General features: G+C 29.8%; 6 protein-coding genes across 6 annotated transcripts; 3 read left to right on the top strand and 3 right to left on the bottom strand.

Annotated features, from left to right (window-relative positions):
- Nucleotides 1-4,105: 4,105 nt before the first annotated feature.
- Nucleotides 4,106-6,304, top strand: PWA37_002491 (uncharacterized protein; the record flags this gene model as incomplete). The annotated part of the gene is made up of 1 exon (XM_064859055.1): nucleotides 4,106-6,304. One exon carries the CDS (start codon nucleotides 4,106-4,108, stop codon nucleotides 6,302-6,304), a length of 2,199 nt encoding a protein of 732 aa, XP_064714271.1.
- Nucleotides 6,305-11,136: 4,832 nt separating this feature from the next.
- On the top strand, nucleotides 11,137-11,763 carry PSF3 (DNA replication protein PSF3; the record flags this gene model as incomplete). The annotated part of the gene is made up of 1 exon (XM_064859054.1): nucleotides 11,137-11,763. One exon carries the CDS (start codon nucleotides 11,137-11,139, stop codon nucleotides 11,761-11,763), a length of 627 nt encoding a protein of 208 aa, XP_064714270.1.
- A 121-nt stretch (nucleotides 11,764-11,884) lies between these two features.
- On the bottom strand, nucleotides 11,885-15,160 carry CTR9 (Ctr9p; the record flags this gene model as incomplete). The annotated part of the gene is made up of 1 exon (XM_064859053.1): nucleotides 11,885-15,160. One exon carries the CDS (start codon nucleotides 15,158-15,160, stop codon nucleotides 11,885-11,887), a length of 3,276 nt encoding a protein of 1,091 aa, XP_064714269.1.
- Nucleotides 15,161-15,656: 496 nt separating this feature from the next.
- Nucleotides 15,657-17,126, top strand: NOP8 (Nop8p; the record flags this gene model as incomplete). The annotated part of the gene is made up of 1 exon (XM_064859052.1): nucleotides 15,657-17,126. The coding sequence occupies one exon, from the start codon at nucleotides 15,657-15,659 to the stop codon at nucleotides 17,124-17,126; it is 1,470 nt and encodes a 489-aa protein (XP_064714268.1).
- A 238-nt stretch (nucleotides 17,127-17,364) lies between these two features.
- Nucleotides 17,365-17,877, bottom strand: RIB4 (lumazine synthase RIB4; the record flags this gene model as incomplete). The annotated part of the gene is made up of 1 exon (XM_064859051.1): nucleotides 17,365-17,877. One exon carries the CDS (start codon nucleotides 17,875-17,877, stop codon nucleotides 17,365-17,367), a length of 513 nt encoding a protein of 170 aa, XP_064714267.1.
- Nucleotides 17,878-18,286: 409 nt separating this feature from the next.
- PEX6 (AAA family ATPase peroxin 6) lies at nucleotides 18,287-21,472 on the bottom strand (the record flags this gene model as incomplete). Its single annotated transcript, XM_064859050.1, has 1 exon — nucleotides 18,287-21,472. The coding sequence occupies one exon, from the start codon at nucleotides 21,470-21,472 to the stop codon at nucleotides 18,287-18,289; it is 3,186 nt and encodes a 1,061-aa protein (XP_064714266.1).
- Nucleotides 21,473-21,605: the final 133 nt, after the last annotated feature.

The following is a 21,605-nucleotide window of genomic DNA, read 5'->3' as shown; positions in this document are numbered from 1 at the left end:
GAGTTGCAACATATTTTCTACTATTCTATGTCCCCAGAGTCAGTCCCACCAATACCGAAGACATAAAAACAAAACGCCATAGAGTCTCCTTTGAGAAATATCAGCAGATGTTAAAACAAGCCTATGAACACTAAATTAACCAATTTACTCAAAAGAGTAGAAATAATAATGTATATCTAACCCTATACACCTGTATTTATGGGCAACAGAGATATGATCTGGGTTTTACTTTTTTTTTCTATACATAAAGTAATATATTTTGTTGTAACTTTATTTCAAATATACCAAAAGGGAGGAAAGATATCTTATTACTGATTTGCAAAAAGTTCAAGTACTAAAATATTAAATCAATTGCTAGTAAACTACTTTCAGATATCTAATAGCCAATAGCAAGTTTACTGAATACTTGTACAAAAACACAATATTTTGAAAATGAATCCAGTACTTTGTTAAAACCAAACCACGTTGAAAAGCTAACCAACAGTGGTTAGAAATCTAGTAAAGTAATGATTCATGGGACATCAACGAAATTAGGTTAGTTAGATGAAGCTTTACTAAAAGCTATAAATGTCCACAACAAAGTTTCCGACAATTTCAGAAATAATAACTTCCACGGTAAACCTTTTAAACCATTCTGGTAAATTGTCTATTCAGATTAGAAAATTAATAAGTAAAATTGCCCATTTATATACACTTTCCTTTTTGATAAATTTTTATAGTATTTTTTCTTATTTTAATTTTATTGGAAATTATCTCCAGAATACTGGATTATGCAGTACTCACATTTTTCTTCCTTGAGATAATGATTCACTTCCTAAACAATTAGAACATCATTCCAGCAATCAACAAGGAAATAAATTATGTATAAAGAGGACAAAGGATACATGCTATACAACATATCCCACGTTATAGACTAATTATTATTACTGTTTCAATGTCAGAAATGAAATAGGAAAAAAATGAAAAAAAAATGCATGATTGCGAGACTATTTATGAAATAGCCTATAGCGGCCTATTTGTATAACAGTTGTTTATTATGAAAGCTATTAGGAAATATACTGATATATCTATTGTTAATACACCGGAAAAAAAGATTTGTTTGTTTATTTAAACGTTTTCATTTTGGTGAATTTTGAAAAATCTTGATAATTCTCGAAGTTTATATTACCTTTTCGCGATCATATTGTTTTCGTTACCCGTATTATATTTCCCGCATATGACAATAGTTCCGTAGTAAAAAATTTTTTCATTGAGAAAAATCCTTTTTTTTCCCCTCCTTAACTCAAGTTAGATGCACTTACGTACAATTGTAGAATCGTGTAGTTCACTGTAGATGAAACTTTTAAACAAAAATATCTCAGTCTCGTTATATTCTAACTAAAATAAAAAGTTTCTTTAAGGGAGAAAAAAAAACTTCCAGATTTATTAGTTCTGGGGACAATTCTTGGGAAGAGATTGAAATCTAAAGTCAAATATATCCGACATACACATTAATTACCAACTTTGGTTGACAAAAAACTCTAAACTTTTCTTAAAACAGAAAAAGAGCAAGATTAATCTTTTTGTTAAGAAAACAATACAGGGTTTATGCAAACAAAAAAACATTTTTAAAGAAAAACTAAAGATCCTCCACTTTTTAAAAAACGTTGATTACTGTGATTTTCTTGACAAAACAAAAATAAGGGATTTCTCTTAGTCAAAATTGGTCAAAATGTACCAAAAAGGAAATGAGAAAAAAAAAAGAATTACAAAATTTGAAAAAGAAAAAAAAAACCGGTTTTCAAATTGTCAGTCATCATTTTTTTTTTTTGTTTTCTATCAAAATTTTCTAATCTTAAAATTTTTCAGACACCATAAACCTCCCCAAAAAAGAGGCATCATATCATAAGATAATGTGTATTTTTGGTATATCCTCAAAAATGTTTAAAATTTTGAAATGTAGGGCAGAAATCTTTCTTTTACTATTTTATTGAAAACATACACATCATACTTTAGGTTCTGATAATATTTTAGAAAAAATTAAAAGAAATTCAAAGAATAAAATTCTTCTTAAAGAGTTAATGCTAGTAATTACATATATTGTGTTCGTTACTTGCTTCCAATTCTTTGTTTGTATACCATATAGTTCTAAAAAATAATCAAATTATTTCTTTATTATATCTTTACACCAGGTTTAACTTGTCTACAGAAACATTTAAATAAGGGACTTTAAAAAATCTTGCTAGGTTGAAGAAATCTGAAGGAAAATAAAACTTTGATTATTCAAGCCCTCATCTTATTTTTTTCTAAAAAATAACATTGTTTAATTTAACATCCAGGAAATATTATGTTCCTCGAATGCTATTTGCCGATATTATGTATATGCAAAAAATTTAGAAATATGTACTAAATTTTTGGAACTACAATTATTCATGCTATTATTAATAAATAAATATGTCCCTATGTTGTTAACCGATATTTTTCTTGAAAAAAAAAAGTCAACAATAAATTTTTCTAAAATTTGCTTTAAATAACATTGTTACGTAACAATAATCTTTATATACAATAGCTTATATTGTATAAGCTATTGTTCAACATTTTCATGCTAGATGTCGGAGTGGTGTGAAAAATTCCATTTTCTGTTATCTTATTTTTGGAAAAAAAAACTTGCCCTATATCCAGTATATAAAAAAAAAAGAGCCTGTATTACAAACCTACTAATAATGAAATGTTTAGAGTACGCAAAAACGAAACCTAAGCAAATCAAAATATATATTAAGAATATATATACAAGATTCATCAACGTATCATGAAAAAAAAAAACTATTACAAATTCTTAAATGCATATTACAGTCCGTTGGTAGTATTCTTGATTTTTGATAATAAATTTGTTAAACTTATTTCATGCTTCTCACCAGTATATCTGTTTGTCAAGAATTGGCAGCCTCTGTATTGAAATACTTGAATATACTTTAGAATTAAAGTATCATATAGGTATTAGTATTCAAAAAAGGAACCTAGTCTTGCATTTTTCTTCTGTATATATAATATAAAAACTATATCATACACAACAAAATGTGAATAAAATAAGATAAAAATAAATAAAAACTCTTGAACTTATAAATATAAATAGATGTACTTGAGTAAATATATCAAGTTGCTTCCTGCTACAAACTCCAAAAAAAATTAACGAAAGAGTGCTATTAACATTTAGAGATATGTGAAAACAATTTTACCTCAATACTATATCATCTAGTTTCTCATGAAAACTAATAGTTCTATTTCTTTCATATGTTTAACAGCAGAACTCAACAATCCCATTGGTTAAACAAATCACTTCCTGTTCTTAAGTAAGGTAAAGCAGTAGATAGGTAACTAAAGTAGAATGAGTAATCAAACAACAAGATATATAGGTATGTATGATTTCTGTTATTACACAGAGGAAAAAAAAATGAAATATAGATAATGCATCCTTTCCACTCTCATTTGAAAACAATAACTGGATTCTACAAGTAGAATATATCTACTAACTTCCATATTTTGTCATGTCTAGTAACAACAAAAAAGGACTTTACATGAGAACATCTTAGGAAAAAGAAAGACAAAATTTGGAATCTTTTAATGAACCCTACTTTATTTCTCTTCAAGAGGTGAATATTTATCAAATATTTTACTTTTAGGACTCGACAGACCTAGAAATAGAAAACAATAGGGTGTGCGGATCTCTTTCATCACCCAGACACCAATTTGGGATGATCGAATTATACATGCATAATATATATCTGTATATTTATCTCCAGAACAAGGACCTAGATCTTATTGGTTAGTCTCGTTCCATTTTTAACGGTATCATTAGTGATTGTTTGTAATAAATAATTAAAATGCACACATATATAAGTATTTATCTATATATCTACATGTCTACAGCTTGAAAAGTAATCTCTATTTCTTCCCTATCTTGATTCTCGAAATGTTCTAGTTTTTTTTATTTTTCACTCCTACCCTTGCGTGTTTTTTCCCAGTACATCTACAGACAAAAATCGACGAGAAAAAAAAAAACAAATAGCTAAGATAAAATAAAATAAAATAACATTGAATTAAACATTATTCATTTGTTATCCTTAAAATGCAGCTATTAGTTTTGTGGTCCTTACTAGGGTTACTTGTGACCAAAATAAGTGCTGCTACAACAACTATTTCGGCACCTACAACCTTGTCAGGTGATCAAACGTTTTCCAATGATATCGTAATTGAATCAGGTGCTACTCTTGCATTAATATCTGGTTCTTCATATTCTTTCAATGGCAATATTGACGTTAAAGGTTCTTTAGACATCGTCGGTGATTCAACAAACGGGTTAACTAGTTTACAATTTGGTTCTACTACAACAATCACAAACAGTGGTAACATCAACATCGAAAATATTAAATCGGCAGGTTCTGCCAGTGATTTTGTTATTGCACCTGCAAGTATTGATAACTCTGGTATATTTACTGTTTCACAATTAAATGCTGCTGCTACTATACCAGGTACTAATTTTACTATAGCTCCAACCGGTTCCTTCATTAACACAGGTACTATTGATTATGATACTGCTGATAAAGGTGGGACCACAAACGGGTTCCTTTACCTTGGTGCTATAACAAATAATGGTGTTATAAAGTCTGGTGGGTTTGCTGGCTTAATAAATGAAGCATCTTATTTGATCCCTAGTAGATATGATATGAAAGGTATCATTTTCAATAATCCTATAGAAGGTCAAGGTGAAGTTACTGGTAATCAGGGGTCAATTGTTCTTATTAACACAAATAATATTGGAGAACAAACCTTCAATGTTTACAAGGGTATGTATATTATTAATCCAAAAATTGTACCAAGCTCACTTATAGTCAAGAATTCAATCGAGTCTATGATTGTATTCTTAGGTGTTGACTATTATCCATGGAATGCTAAAAATTTTAACACCTTACCAGGATCTCTACAAATTAATTTTGCAATAGATGGTCACCGTTACTGGTTCAACACAAGTTGTGATGGTGGTTGGCAAACACAAAATAATCCATTTGTTGTTACTCCATCTGATCCTCAATATCAAATTGGTGGTACCTTTATATATATACAGCAATTTTATTATTTTCCAAACTGTGCATGGATATCTGAACCAATTACAAAGACAACAACTGTTACTACTGAGGGTTTTATTACTGAAGCTACTACTATTTCAACAGTAACAACATCTACAACTAACCAATACGGATATACTGTCACTGAAATTATCTATGATGTTGCTGTACCTGCAGAATCTACTGTGTATACCACCACCACCGGTACAGTCACTGTTCCAACCACATCGACCTTCACAACTGTAGTCACCAACAGCAACGGTTCCTCCTCTACTGAAGTTGTTGTTGTTGTGATCACCCCAGCTCCATCTACCTTATCCACTACCACCACTGGTGCAGTCACTGTTCCAACTACCTCTACTTTCACAACTGTAGTCACCAACAGCAACGGTTCATCTTCTACTGAAGTTGTTGTTGTTGTGATCACCCCAGCTCCATCTACCTTATCCACTACCACCACTGGTGCAGTCACTGTTCCAACCACATCGACCTTCACAACTGTAGTCACCAACAGCAACGGTTCCTCCTCTACTGAAGTTGTTGTTGTCGTGATCACCCCAGCTCCATCTACCTTATCCACTACCACCACTGGTGCAGTCACTGTTCCAACCACATCGACCTTCACAACTGTAGTCACCAACAGCAATGGTTCCTCCTCTACTGAAGTTGTTGTTGTTGTGATCACTCCACCTGCCATTAGTAGTTTTAGAGAATCATCAGTTATAATTTCAGCTCCTATTTATCAAAACTCCACCAGAACAGGTTCTCCGATGTCGTCTTATTTGTCTTTATCTTCTGCTTTTAAACCATCTCAATCGTCTACTAAGACTAGTATTTTATCCACCGCTTCTTCATCCACCTCTCCAGTATTTACTAACAATGAAAATAAACCAACATCTAGAAACTATAGAACATCTGCTAGTATCATTGTTGGATCTACAAATAGTAATACAGATAGTATTTCAATGACTAATACTGTAATAGACACTGTTAAGTCTGGAAGATCAAAACCATCGTCAACAACAATGGTGACACCTATCTCCCAATATATTTCTGAGCAATTCTCCTCATCACCAACAACTATGACACTATCTCATGGAAGTGTACCCTCTCTTGTATCATATGAAGGTAAAGGTAATAAAATATATATAAAGTGGAGTGTTGCTCATTTCGTTGGCCTATTATTATTTATGATTATTTGAAATGTCCACACGTGAACAATTTTAAAATGAAGAAGCCTAAATAAATATATAATTAATATATTACTATCATAAACATATATGATATCCCAATGTTAGTAATATCGCTTATTTTTGTTATTTATATGATTGTTTACTAGTTATATTATACACTAAGAATAGATATGATAATACTTAATAAATCAATAATTTCCTCTCTTAATTTCAATTAATGTTAATTATGTAACACAATTATGTAATCTAACAGATTTGATATAAGTCTTTTAAATAACATATTTTTTTATCATGTATTTATGAAATTAAATTTTTTGTTTCCTTTAAATCATCCTTATCCTGTTCTAACACGTCACTCTCTTAAATGAACGATAATATATTTTCTAATTCAGCGTTAGGATGTTGTATAGTCTTCAAACCTGATGCAATTTTACTTAAAATATAGTAGAACCAACAATGATTAGTCCATCAAGGTATTTTAAATTGAATTATTACATTTGGTTTCCTATGTCTATTATTTATAACTGTAGTGTTGTTATACAATAAAATTTTCGATAACCTTAGCGGCTTAATCTTATCTGGGCTTAAGTAAACAAAAAAAAAGGCATTTCTCAACATTCAAGTATATTTAATCAAAAAATTCCAATATAAGGTAGCTTACTATTGTATAACGCTAAAGTCGATTGAGCATGATTTAAGAACTTTAAAAGTATAAAACCTTGCTAATTAAAAAAAATTGCAATTTTAAAGATCTGGTATTAACTGAATTTAAAGAGATTGAAAAAAAATCTTGATAAATATTTCAAAAAACATAATAATTTTTCCTACAGTTACAACCATAATGTTTACTAAAGGTGTATAATCCAGAAATTAGAAACAAAAGTGTCATAAATTTTTTTATTTTCCAAATTCTTCATTTTTTGCTTTCTTTCCCTTGCATATACATATATGTGGGTATAGAAAAGCTGATACGTATATATATTGATAGATATACAATAACTAAATGTCGCCATACTCTACTAAACCATATAACTGTGTATATGCATATGTCTATTTATGTAAATATGCTTACTTTCATCTCTTCTCCCTTAACTATTGTATCTACATCTACTTCTTTTTGTGTGTAACATATTCTTCAATCATAAATAAAATGGCATATTCAGCAACTAATATACTCAATTGAGCGATAAAAATATAGCATGAAATTACTTTAACAATATTTAAAACAATGAAAACTCTTTCTATATATCAAAGGGAAGAATAGAAAAGGGAGAGAAGGAGATAACTATTCCCCAAATAGATAGATTAGTATACATGATAAATTCTAGTTACGATACGCTTCAGTGACACTAAATATAATATATATATATACAATATATTATGATAGTTATATCTTATTTTCTTACTAATCTGTTGTAACTCCTCTTACAATTTACAGGAAATGGAATACACAAAATTTTAGAGAATATTAGAGGATTTCTCTCTTCTACCCCCCCCCTGAACCTTTAAAAATGCTGAAGTCGAACGTTCTAGAATAAATAGCTAAATCAATTCGATTTTAGGAAACTATTAATTGATAACAACATATGGAGAATGTATTGTTTGCTTATCAGTAGATGTAAACAAACATTATCAACCATTTGGTGCTGCACGTAGACGAGATAGGTCAAATATGCAAATATATAAAGCCGACATTTTTTTCATGTCCTTTTTCTTCCCTTATTATCTTTTAATCATTCTTGTATATTGTATATAGATAAAATAACTGAAGAACTTAATTATAATTTTGTACACTATATCTATCTACTATAATATCGAGAACATTTACGATATATCCAATTACTATAGGTGCTAATTTTCGACAAAAAAGCACTTACAAAATAAATAATCCATTTTGCATCTAAGACAAAGAATAAACTAGAAAGATAAGTTGTCTTATAATATTACCGTAGATTGATTTACAAATGTATGTAATAACCTACGATATCTACTTAACTACTATCAAAAATAATGCAATGACTCTAAAAAGCAATATCATCCAGCTGATTGTTCTGTTATTTGCAATCCAATAATTAAACTGGTATTATATTATAACCATATTTAAAGGTAAATTCTACTTCCTTCTTCCTAATAATTACTTTTTATATTATATAAACACTATATAACATAGACATAGATGTTAATATATACAATTTTTTTGCAATTATTTAAAACGATCAATTACTACAAAAAACTATTTACACATAGTTCTTGATATCTAGAAATAACTTTACAGAATTCGTTTTCGACATTTTTTACTATTTGAACTTACCTTGAGTTGCAGTTAAGAAGAAATTAAAATGACTTTTTTATTTCATTAAAATATGATCAGAGATATCGTTTATAACTCTTTTGGTCTATTTGTAAAATGAATTAAAACCATCAGAAACATTTCTAAACATATTTCAATATGCCTCTATAAGCTAACTTCCTGTTTTATATTTTTTAATAAATAAGTTTCGGTCTTTTGTATAAACACGCCTTTTGATAAAGCCTTGGTCATTACACCAGCAATTTTCTCGACTATAGTGATCTAATAACCAACTTGAATAATTCTTGTTTCCACTTGATATCTGATAAAGTAATAACGCAACTTCACGTAGTTTATTTTTGAATATTTCAATGAGATGCATCTGAAAATTTTTCGATGTAAATGAAGGATTTAGTATTATAGACTAGCCTTAGTTATTTAATGGTATATAAGTGTTGCATAATTCCATGTACGTCTCTTTAATGTATCTCTCTAAAATTTGCAAAAAAAATCGTGATAGTAGTTAAACAGAACAATTAGGACGTTCAACATTACTCGTAAAGAACAGCTAACCAACAATATTATAATATTAAGTTATATTGCAAATCTTTGGAGACCCTGTGTCAAAGTAATCAACTGTCTTAAACAATGAAAATCCCATGTTTTTATTTAAGTCAATTTAACAACTTTGAGAAGCTTTAGTAACATAATTCTCCACCGAAAGAGTTATGTTGTTCAAATCATCTTGCTGAACATTCATTTCCAAAAAAATAGAAACCGGATACCGATAATACCATTATGACGACTTACATAAATTAAGTTGCTATTAAATTTATTCAACAACAACAACTAAATATTGAACTTTTGTATATTCCACAATGTGATTTCTCCTTTATCTACTGGTTTATCAATTATATTATTCTCCCCATTTTAATTTGTAAAATATATCTGACAAAATGGTAGTATTGTACATTTCTATGCATAGACTTTTAATAATATTTTCATAGTGCTATAGAAAATTACAACATAGGATGGTGTTATGATACTAGACATGTTTCCATAATAATCAAACTTCATAAATTGGTTATAGAAATATGAAATCTAAAAGAAAAATATTTTTATAATATTACTGGTAAACCTTTACTAAAACATATAAGTACTGGATAGAAGTTAAAAGTTAAACAGTGAAAGTACTTAATTATGCACACCGAAGGGATATTTGAATTTTTTAATGAGCATAAAAAGGCTTGTTTGAACAAAATACACAAATCAAACTCTAGCCAGAGAAGTGCACTTACATCATAAGTTTGAAAAGAAAAAAAAAGATTATATAGTCAAAAATTCTGTTTTACTATTTTATCAAGGGTTTATTCATCTATTTTTATCTTTTTTAGTTTTGAATAATGGTCATTAAATACAAAGTTATTATTCAGACATTTACTTTTTTTAAAAAAAAAGGAATATTTCTTGTATTTTGCTAGAAAAGATTAATAATTTGAGATTAAACGTTTTCAAAACTAATTTAATATTGTTATATTCCATCTATATAGGAATTATTGTCATAAGACAAAAATAAATTGATATAACCAACTTCTATCTCTGTGAAAAAAAAATTTTGGTCCAAAATTTGTCTAACAAAACATTGTAATACTCCAAATATAATCCTGCATTGACATAGTTACCAGTCTACATTTTTGGATTACAATATTAGAGTGTTTTCTTTTTCTTTTTTGTAAGGACTATAATATTAAATTTAGTAAAGTTGGTAGCACAGCAATCCTTTTATGAAAACACAGTTCCAAGAGCTTCTGATGGATCTCGAAAAGAAACTTTAAAGAATATTAAAGACACCAAAAGTTAGCTATAGATATGGTTTTTTTCATCTAGTAATAAAATATTTAATATAATTAAACAAAACTTTACTGAATACTAGAAGAACCTTTTTCAGCGTTTCACAACCTTCTGACCTTCAAAAGACATCAATTAGGCGTCCCAAAACCTTGCTAGAATGACATGGACATATTCTCCTATATTAAAAACAAAAAAAATTACTGCAGTGAAAGAAGAGAGGAATAAGTACTAACAATTTCCAAACACTTGAGCACACGTTGACATCCAACCCAGCAACACACTCGTTGAAAAATAATGGGAAAAAGCAGGTGTTTTATATTTTGTTTCATGACAGAATAACTTTCTTCTTTTTTGTCTCTTATTCTTCTTTCAAGATTTTCGCCATTTCCTCGAAGAATTGAAAAAAAAAAAAATAAGAAGAAGACACGTAAACTTTTTCACAGAAGAGAGAAAGACAAAAAATGGAAAAAAAAAGAAGAGAAGAGAAGCAGAACCAGTAGAAAATAGTTGGTTAGTTTTTTTATATGACTGTAGCAACTTTTTTTGCCACTCATTTGTCTGTCTATTGACCTCTGCTACTCATAAGAGATTATATTTTTGTTTCTAACACCTTTGTTTCCCCTTACCTATTTACTATAGCTAAACTTTACAAATCAAATCTGATCAGAAAGAATATAAGGAACTTCTTTATTGTCTATACATGGGTTACTATGATCTTGATGACATCTTAGCAGATTCTGCTGAAATTCCATGTAAATTTTTACATGATATTCCAGGTTTAGGCTATTTGGAGAATAACCCTGGTGGTACGATTCACGTCAATACCCAGTTGAAGTTACCTCTATGGCTGGCTCGTGTTCTAGCCATTATCGATGCATCATCAGCATCAGATGACGTTGGAAATGCTGACATTTTTAATACTGAACAACAATTTACTCCATTTCTTAACATGCTGACACCGGAAACTTTTACTAATAAAGTTATTAATGCAATCAAGACCGATCCAATATCCCTTGATTTGCATTCTATTAACCCTTATTTTTACGCTCTGGCCATCAAATGGATTGAATTATTTAGTGATAAAGATTTGGCAGAAATAGTTAGTGATCTGTTATTACAAAGGTCTCAAGTTATTAATGCTCATGCTAATAGTACCACTATATCGTATAATAATAACAGCAATAGCACTAGCTCCACTGGTAATAATAATACAACCAATAACAATCACGCCCTGTTCACTCTAACGTTAGATGAATTTGAGAAAAAAATCTATAAAGAAGCTAATGATTCATACAAGGATATCAAGAAATGGATATATCAATATTAATTCAAAGAAAAATGTTCATAGACGTATATAAATACATACATAAATTAATATGATACAATACAATAGTCAAAAACCTACACTTTTAATACTATGTTTTCCTTATTTTTTGTTTTGTTCCTATTTAAAATAGCCCATCATCGTCATCGTCATCATTAGAGAATTGTGCTTCTTCATCACTATCATCAATAAAATCTTTAGAAGGATCAGAGTTCTTCTTTTGTAACTTTGCTCTCTTAGTCTTAATCTCTTCATCACTGTCACCATTATCATAATCATTATCTATGTCCAGATCCTCACTGTCGCTCTCTCTATCCTTTTTATTAATTTTCTTCTTGGTATTGGCACTTCTTCTCTTTCTCTTTCTCTTTTTTTTTTCACCTTCATTTTCACCTCCCTCACTTTCATTGAAGTCACTGTCCACATCACTCTCTCCAACTTCTTCTTTCTCTTCATACACTGCACGTTCTTGAACATATTTTTTGGCTTCTTCTTGCAATCTCTTATATTCTTCTGCTTTTCTTGCTTCTTCCTTGGACCTCTCTTCTTCAAGCTTAGCTAATCTTTGTCTTTCTTCTTCTTCTTTCAATTCCGCTTGTCTTTTAGCTTCTTCTAATTTGTGTTTAATATCTTCATCATATTTTATTTGTTCAGCTAGACAACGTTCTAAAGAACTCTTCATGGTAGTCTCACCCAATTGAATTCTTTGTTCTACTTCGTCCTTTGATACAACCTTAAAAGATTCATTTTCTTTCAACTCCTTTAAAATTACAATAGCATCATTCAATTCGTTTAATACAAATTTAATATCTTCTACTTTACGTGTTTTAATATTTGATCTTCTCAATGTTTCAGCTATTTGAAACTGTAAAAGTGCACAATTAAATTTCAATTCACTTAATAATTTAGCGCTTCTTTCATTGATATTCATAGATTTTATTGATTCCTTAACTTTTGCCAATGATTTCATAAACCATTCAATATTATGCTCTTTTAACCCTCTTTGATACCAGGCTTTACCTAAAAGATTTAATATGTATGATTTAAGCTTAATATCTGGATATTTCTTTAATACAATTTCATAATTTTCAATAGCTTTTGAATATTCATTCATTTCTAACAAACAATTTGATAGATTGATATGAACATTAGCGTTATTTATGGAATCTCTAACCTTTCTTAATACCTCTAATGCTGGACCTAATCTTTTACTTTGAGCAAAGCAAATGGCAATTCCCTGTGCTGCATAACAATTTAATGGATCAATTTGTAAAACCTTTTGATATAGTTGAATTGCCTTTAATAAAGATTGCTTTGACTTATCCATATCTTTGGGAGACTGTGTCTTTTTCAAATCGCGTGCAATAATCAAATATAGATTGGCTAATGATATTAATGCATATAAATCATGAGAATCATACTTAGTCAAAGTTTCCTTATTGTGTTCAGTTAATAGTGTATTTAAGGTCTTTTTAGATCTTGATTCATCGTTGTTTAAAAACCAAGTATAAAATGATCTAACTTCCAAATTACTTTGATATTTAGAAACCAAATTTTCAATATCTTTCATTAAAGTCTCATCTGTATTTGATTCCTTAGTAGTAATAAACTTACAGAAAAGATATTTCACTTTTGCTCCAATATAACTTGGATGCTCTTTGATAATAGATGAATAAAGTATTTCTGCATCCTTTGGACTGGTCTCTTCTGTGATTCTTGCAATATTGAAATCAGTTGTAATATTTAGTGAATTGGCATATACACCATCTTCGACAACATTGCTAGATAATAAAGATTTACTTTTAGTAAAATAATCCTTAGCTTTTTCAGATTCTCCTATAATGAAATGGAAGCAGCCTAAATTATTTAAAATTTCAATTGGAATCTTGCTTTCCTCAGAATTATTAACAAACAATGTTTGTTCGCTAACTTTAGACAAATACTCTAACGATTTCTTATAATGATTTTGCAATTCATATAATTGTGATATAACTAAATACGCCTTGGGGATAACTAACTGATTTTTCTTGGCCAATGTCAAGTTTACGTATCTTTCCAAAAATTGTAGTGCCTTAGTAACTAAAGAATTAAATTCTTTACCACGATTCATTTTTTGATCTGTTTGTTTAAACACTTTGTTTGAATAAAGCAAACCTAGAATATAATTCAGTTCTTGAATATTTTCGTTACCTTTATAAATATTCTCGAACTTTATTATACTTTCTTCTACTAAATTAGTTTTAATTTGTGATTGGCCAACCCCGATTTTTGCTAATAGGTTATCTTCATTCATCTTCAGACTTTCATTAAATAAAAGAAAAGATTTACGATAATCCTCCATTGCATAATATGCCCTTGCACACCAAAATGTAGATTCGGAAAAGATAAGTGAATCAATCACTTGTCTTTTTGGCTCAATTTTTGATTCATATATTCTAATTACACGGGTATAATCTTTTTGAAAATAATAATATTGTTGTAAAAGGGACAATAGCACTGGTGAATCTTTATCAGACTCTAAGAGAGTATTAAGTTCACTTAATGCTTGTGTAAAACTTTCTTTAAAAGCCATATCACTTTCTGAATTGACAATAGTCTCATGAAATTTACCTAAAAGCACCAATATAGAAAGGTTCTTATTCTTTGGGTTCAGGTCGTATGCTCTTTGCCAAGATTGAATTGCCATTTTAAAATCTTTCAATTTCCAAAAGCACAATCCGATACCAATACGAGGGTCTGGTTTAAACATTGGATTTGATACTAATAATTCTTGAAAGGAATGTAAACTAGCTACATAATTTTTCTTTTGATAAAGTAACTTAGCTCTTGTTAAAAGAAACATACAATTAATCCTTGGAGGCCCTCCTAGTCTGCGTTCCTTAGCTTGTGTACTTTTAATGAAAATATCAGTTGTCTCTAAAGCTTTATCGTAATCACCCTTCTGATAGTATAGATCTACTGTAGCTAACATATTACCTATCCAAGATGCATCTAACCCAATAGCATTTTTCAATTCATTTTCCGCTTGTTGTAAATATTTATCTCTTTGAGAGGTATCTTTTGTGGATTTAGCCAACCTTAAATAGGCCCAACATAAAAATGTGTATAATGATGCTTTTAAGGAACCTTCAAAGACTTCTAAAGCTATATTAACTAATTTTATACCTTGCTCAATGCGACCTTGATTACAATACGCAATAGCAATAGTCAACCAATGCTCTTTATCTGAACTCTCTTCTACAAGAAGAGTCTTCAGGTCAGCAGAATCCTCAGGCAAATCTGTTTCTAAATCAATACTCACTAATTCTTCAGAAGCTCTTAATGGAATATCCAATACTCTAGGCCATTCAACAATAGGATAAGCCTCTAAAGGACCATTAGAATTATATGTAGTTTCCATGATCTCTATTTTGCTTTCTACCTTCTATTACTGACTGTTTTAATCTATAACTCGTTCACTTTTATCGTATTTTTAATGTCTAAACTATCAGAAAGTCTTTCAGTAGTGTCAGCAATATAGTTGGCAAAGTGAACCAAGTGTTTATGCTAGATACAAATTCCTTTTTTCCTTGACACACACTTGGGTGATTCATTAATAAGTTATGTTTTAGCATCTTTACTCTTTTTATTTATTTCTGGATAATTTGAAATTTTTTAGGTTTTTTCAGGGTAACATATTTTTTGAGATTCTGAAATTTTTTTCTTTCTCAAAAACTTTTTATATGCGATGAGCTTCACGATATTTATTCAACTATTGTATAGAATATAACATATATGTATACTTATTTATCATACAATCACTTCCCATCCTGTATTAAATCGATACATTTGCGGAGTAATAAACAAGCATAACAAGGTAAATATTCATATAACTACATTTTTATATACACCTGGAGATGGTGACACATAGAGTATTTGTTGGAAACATATTTCATAATTATGATACATGTCTGGATGAATTGAAATCTAGATTTGATAAGTTTGGTAAGTGTTCAGAGGATGGGTTTGAAAAATTCACTACATTTGCATATATTAACATTGATTTTGAAGATGATTTAGATTTTAGTAAATTGAAACAAAGTTTAAATAATGTCAAATTCAAGGGCAATCTATTGAAGATTGATATAGCCAAGCCTGATTGGAAAGTCAAGTGGAATTTACAACATAAGAATGATTTAGCAGAAGATGTGAGGATTGGAAAACTGAATAAATTACAGGAGTGGAGACATTATAAAAAATTGGAAAATATTCGTATGTCGTGGAAGGACCAAAAAGAAGTTATTCCAGGGAGATATCGTAAAGCGGAAAGATCACGTACTCAGTTGAGAAACCCCACGTTTAGAATAAACGTTAATGGGTCATTAAAAGTCTACAAATTGTATAAGAACAAATTATGGGGCTATGAGAGAAACAAGACTGTTAAGGATCTTGCATATCAATATGTCAATGGAAAATGGTGGAATAATTATAATCATATTATTGATAGATTGGATTACACTAGATCAAGAAAGACAATGACTCATAAAAATCTAACAGACTATAATATTAAACAAGAATCAAAAATAAATACTACTTCAAATCTTATCAATAGTAATGAAAATAGAAGAAATGATAAACCTAATAAAAATAACCAAGAAGAAGAAGTTGACTTAGAAGAACAAATGATACAAGAAGAAAGATATAAGAATAATAACATATTAAATGAGCTTTTAGGAGAAGTGAATTTCGATAAACCATTAACAGTTGTTGACTCTGATGAAGCTGAAGTCTTTGGGTTTTCGAATAAAGAGAATGATGAAAGGATAGAGACAGAAAGGGAAAGCGAAGAAGAAGAGTTTATTCCAACATTTGATGTCACAAAAGATGAAGCAGAACAAGTGTCTGAACCTATCCAAGGGACTATCAGCAACACTGAAACTCTTAGAGCATTATTTAATCCAGACACAGCTAAGGTACCAACTTCTTTAAATATAAAAAATAACGCTGATGATAATATAAACAAAACTTTTAAGTTGATTCAAGATGATGATGAGGATATTGACCAAAGTAAAGCTATCACAGATGACATTATCAATGAGTACAATGAAAAGGATAAAAATGATAATTCAATGAATTTTATATTGCAAACACGTAATCAAAACCGTTTATTCTTTCCTCATTTTGATTCGCCATTTTTAATTGGTCAAACACAGTTAACTCAAATTGAAACTGGGAATAAACGTGATATATGGTCTAAGTGGGAAGAACTATTTTGGGAGAACAGAGGTCAATGGATGAAAGAGATGAAGAATAGAAGAAGAGATGCCTTAAGGCAAAGAAAAAAAAGACAAGCAAAGGATGGTAATAATAACATAATTATGATATAGTAACTAATCTATATAGAACTATTTAAATAGCAGTAAAATAAATAGTAGAAGCATTAAATGATATAAGGTAAACATACTATATTTTAATATAGCAACTGCATAAACTATTATTGACAGTACTGTACTAACGATTAATAATTATAAGAGTGACAAGAGAACAACAAAAATTATTTAACCTTCTTTATATTAGAATCTATTTATTTATATATCATCAAATTTATCAAGCATTATATATTTTTTAGAATGGACATTGAGGACCAAATTTAGTAGCCATCTCAACAGCAGCAGCACCCCAATCTTCACCATGGTTATGCATACTTTTAGCTTCGTCAATACCAGCTCTGGCAAATGCTTGTTCTTCAGTCAAACAAGTTAACAAACCAAAAATGACTGGTAAATCAACCTTTTCTTGTAAATTCATTAAAGCATGAGTAGTTGAATCAGAGATATATTCAAAATGCATTGTACTTCCTTTTATTAGTACACCAATTGGAATAACTGCATCTAATGGTTTGCCCTCCTTCTTTTGTCTGTCAACAAATCTTTTCGTACCCCATGGCAATTCATATGAACCTGGAACACTTTCAATAATAATATTTTCTTCTTTGACACCAAGAAACTTCATTCTTTTAATAGCACCTTCCACTAAAGCATCAATAATAACACGATTCCAACGAGCATGTATAATACCAATTTTTAAATTTGAACCATCATATTCCTGGTCAAGTTGTCCTAAACCCTTTACAGCCATTTTTTTTTTATGATCAGATAGATAAATGTACGTACGCTTTGTTCAGTTAATTCGGATCGATCTTTGTAGTTTTTTCGAATGTCACCAACTATAGATATTTTTGATTTCTATTGAAAGAATAATCTTAAGTGACTTTAATGTATTTATAAGGAGGGATAGCAGTCGTTAGTCTCCCTATACTCATGTTATTTATTTGCTCGTATTATAAATCCTTTTTTCAAACGTTTCTTTTTTCTCAAATTTTTGCCAGTCTTTGGATTAACATGGAAAAATTTAGAAAAAGGGAAAAAGAAAAAAGAAAAAAAAAAGAACAATTAGTAAGCATCATATTCAAATATGACTAAGCAAACTGCTAACAAAATATTGGTTCAATAATTAGTAAAAGGAACACTTATAAATGAAAGCCAATTTAGCCTTCAAAATTTTCCTTAATTTGAAGATAATGACTAAACTCCTCTGGAGAGACGCTTGGAACTAATTCAGACTGTGCTTTAAGAAAATCTTCCATTCGAACAGACACCGTAATATCGTCTTTAGTAGCAATTTTATCAAACCATTGTCGTATGGATAACTTTTTACTAGCACTTTTATTATATTGATCAACTTTACTGTCCACAGTCTTGGCTGCACGAGTCATGGCATTTAACATAGAGTCGGAACAAAGTGCATAAAAATCTGCACCTGTGTAATTGAAGGGGCAAATGTCTACAATCTCATGAAGATCCACATCCTCAGATAAAGTAAATTTTCTTGTCAGTGCCTTTAATATGTTATACTGCTTCTCGTTCGTATCAGCTATTCCCAAATATAACAGCTTATCAAATCTTCCCGGCCTTAACAATGCTTCATCAAGTAAATCTGGACGATTTGTTGCTGCAATTACAAAGATTCCATCACCGTTTCCTGTCATACCATCCAGTTCGGCTAATAACTGAGACACAATTCTATCCATAACACCTCCTGAATCCCCTTGATTGCCTCTTTTAGGTGCTACAGAATCAATCTCATCAAAAAAAATAACACACGGTTTTGCCTCTCTTGCCTTCTGAAATATACGACGAACATTAGCCTCTGATTCACCAATGTACATATTTAACAATTCTGGACCCTTTACACTGAAAAAATTCAGAGAAAAGTTAGTAGCAATTGCTTTAGCCATTAGTGTCTTCCCAGTACCAGGTGGTCCGTAAAACAATATACCACTTCTTTGTTTGGAACCTGAACGGAACAATTCAGGATGTCGTAATGGCATATCTATAGTATCCATGATTTCTCCCTTTATTATATCAACACCACCTATATCATCCCAAGTAACATTAGGAATCTTTGGTGCGCCAATGGATATAGAAAAATCACCACGAGTAAAAGATATAGATTCTTTTAATTTTTCCATAGATACTGATATGGTATAATGATTCCAAAGTAACATATCATATGGACTGTTTCTTCCCATTATATCATTATAGGATGCAGCTCTAGCCTTTTGAACTATATATTTGATATCCAGTGGTGTTAAACCTGCAGAGTGGATAGCTAATTGACTCAAATCAATATCGCTACTTTGAATAAACCGAATGGATGAATCTTCATTTTTTAAACAATCAGAATTCAATCTATCTACAGAAAGATACCATTGAAAGATATCCTTTCTTTGGCTTTCAGTAGGAACAGGTACTTTTATCTCAAAATTAATCTTACTTCTAATTTTACTGGGGATATTTTCGATGTTATTTGATGAATAAACAAATATGATGTGCTTATTAGTTTCCATAGATTTTTCTATAATATTCAGAAATTCTGTTTCCAAAGAAGTAGATAATTTAAAAGTGATTGAATCTTGATTTGGGTCAACTTTAGTGAATAGTTCTTCCAAATGAGTAATATAAACAATCGTTGATATATTTGTCATATGTATGTTATTACTTATCTTAGCCTTTATAGTGCCGAGAATTTTTGAAATTGAATCAGAAGAAGCTATGCTAGATATAATTTGACGACAATCGAATGAAATCAGATTTATTCCCAACTCTAAGGATAACCATCTTATCAATGTATTTTTTCCTGAGCTTGTCCTAGTAGAATGAACCATAATCGATATTTTCATTGGAATACCTTTTTGAATGCAATCAACTGTTGAATTAACAATTTTAAGAAGTTTTGCTGCGTAGGGGAAATGTTTCAGATTATAATTAAATATTGGTGGTAAATCATAATACGATATATAATCACACTGTTTTAAAGCGAAAGGTTTTTCATAAACAACATTTTCGCTTACCAATTTAACATTTTCTAATGGATCAACTCTATAATAGTTAATATCAGAATCAAATATAGATTTAGCATCTTTTTCTAAATTTATGCCATCATCTTCCTCATTGGAACTGATATCTGCTATTTTGAACCATGTAATACAATCATGCTTGGAATGAGAATTCAAGTTTAAATTCTCTAATTGATCATAGCTATTTGGTAGCATAGTAAGTGTCGAATCAAAAGTTATTGGAATTAGCTCATTTCTTTTAATTAGCCGTGGTTCTTTCACAAAAAAATCCTTAATCTCTTTAGAAATTATATTTTGATATATTTTTTCATTCTGGTACATGTCATTGACTCTTGTCAATATTATCTCTTTGGCTAAAGGAATATCCTTAATACTAAATGATGACTTTTTAAGAATACATTGATTTGTATCTCTGAATTGCATTTTTAATCTTGGTGATACATATACTGTAGATAGATCCATCTTGTGAGGTTCAATAAATGCAAATATATTTGAAATGACCTTCTGGTTGCTATCAATATTTGATAATTCAACATACGAACCGTCAACAAGATCTAATTGAATTAAAATGCTTCTATCAGTCAATATAACCAAAGATTTGTCAACACTTTTTTCGAGAGTTCCATTGTTACATAATATTAAATCTTGATACCTTTTATGTTCCAAGCACTTTAAAGACACATTTAAAGATGTCTTTATGCCAATCTCCAAGTCTGGATTCAATAACAATGGTTGCTTGGCAATGAATTGTGTACCTATTGTATCACTCACGATAATGAATTTAGTTTTATTAAAATCTACTATACCTTGTAAACAAGGTTTTGTATTAATAGTTTTGCACCATTTATAGGACAAAAACTTGCCAGAATGGATTATTGTTTTATTTTCTTCCACACCAAACTTCTTTGAGACAAATTCCATAATATCTTTTGAATCTGGTAATTGTATTAATATATTGTATAGAGAAGGATTGAATAATAAAGTTACTTCTTTTAAAATAGGTATGGTCGTGCTCTCAAGATCCAACTTTTCAATTTGACATGTATTGATAATAAAAGTATCGTTTGTTGTAACATCTAATAGCGTGTCTTTTAAACGTATATGGTTAATTGGTAGGGTTGAATCCCCCTTACAGTTAACAATAAAGCTGGAAGGATTATTATTGGAGTAAATTAAATATTTTAACTTGCAGTATGCTGTCCTATGATCATTTTTCTCTTGGGAAGGTTCTATTAAATAGTCAAATATGTCATCTGAAACTTGGCATTGATAAATTCCATCATTGTGATCAATTAATAGATTCGCACTTATCATTTAGGGAAAACAAATATAGATCCTGCACACGTTTTCACTAACCGTACTTATTACTGCTACTACATACACCTTTCTATTTAATAATAGATAGAAATGAAAAAAAAAGTAAGAAAAAAATAAGATTTGACAGCTA

This window comes from Arxiozyma heterogenica, assembly GCF_036370985.1.
Source record: "Arxiozyma heterogenica strain weizmannii chromosome Unknown scaffold_20, whole genome shotgun sequence".
Lineage (NCBI taxonomy): Eukaryota > Fungi > Ascomycota > Saccharomycetes > Saccharomycetales > Saccharomycetaceae > Arxiozyma > Arxiozyma heterogenica.
Note: the sequence above shows the minus strand (reverse complement) of the source record. Positions and strands in the feature narration are given on the sequence as shown.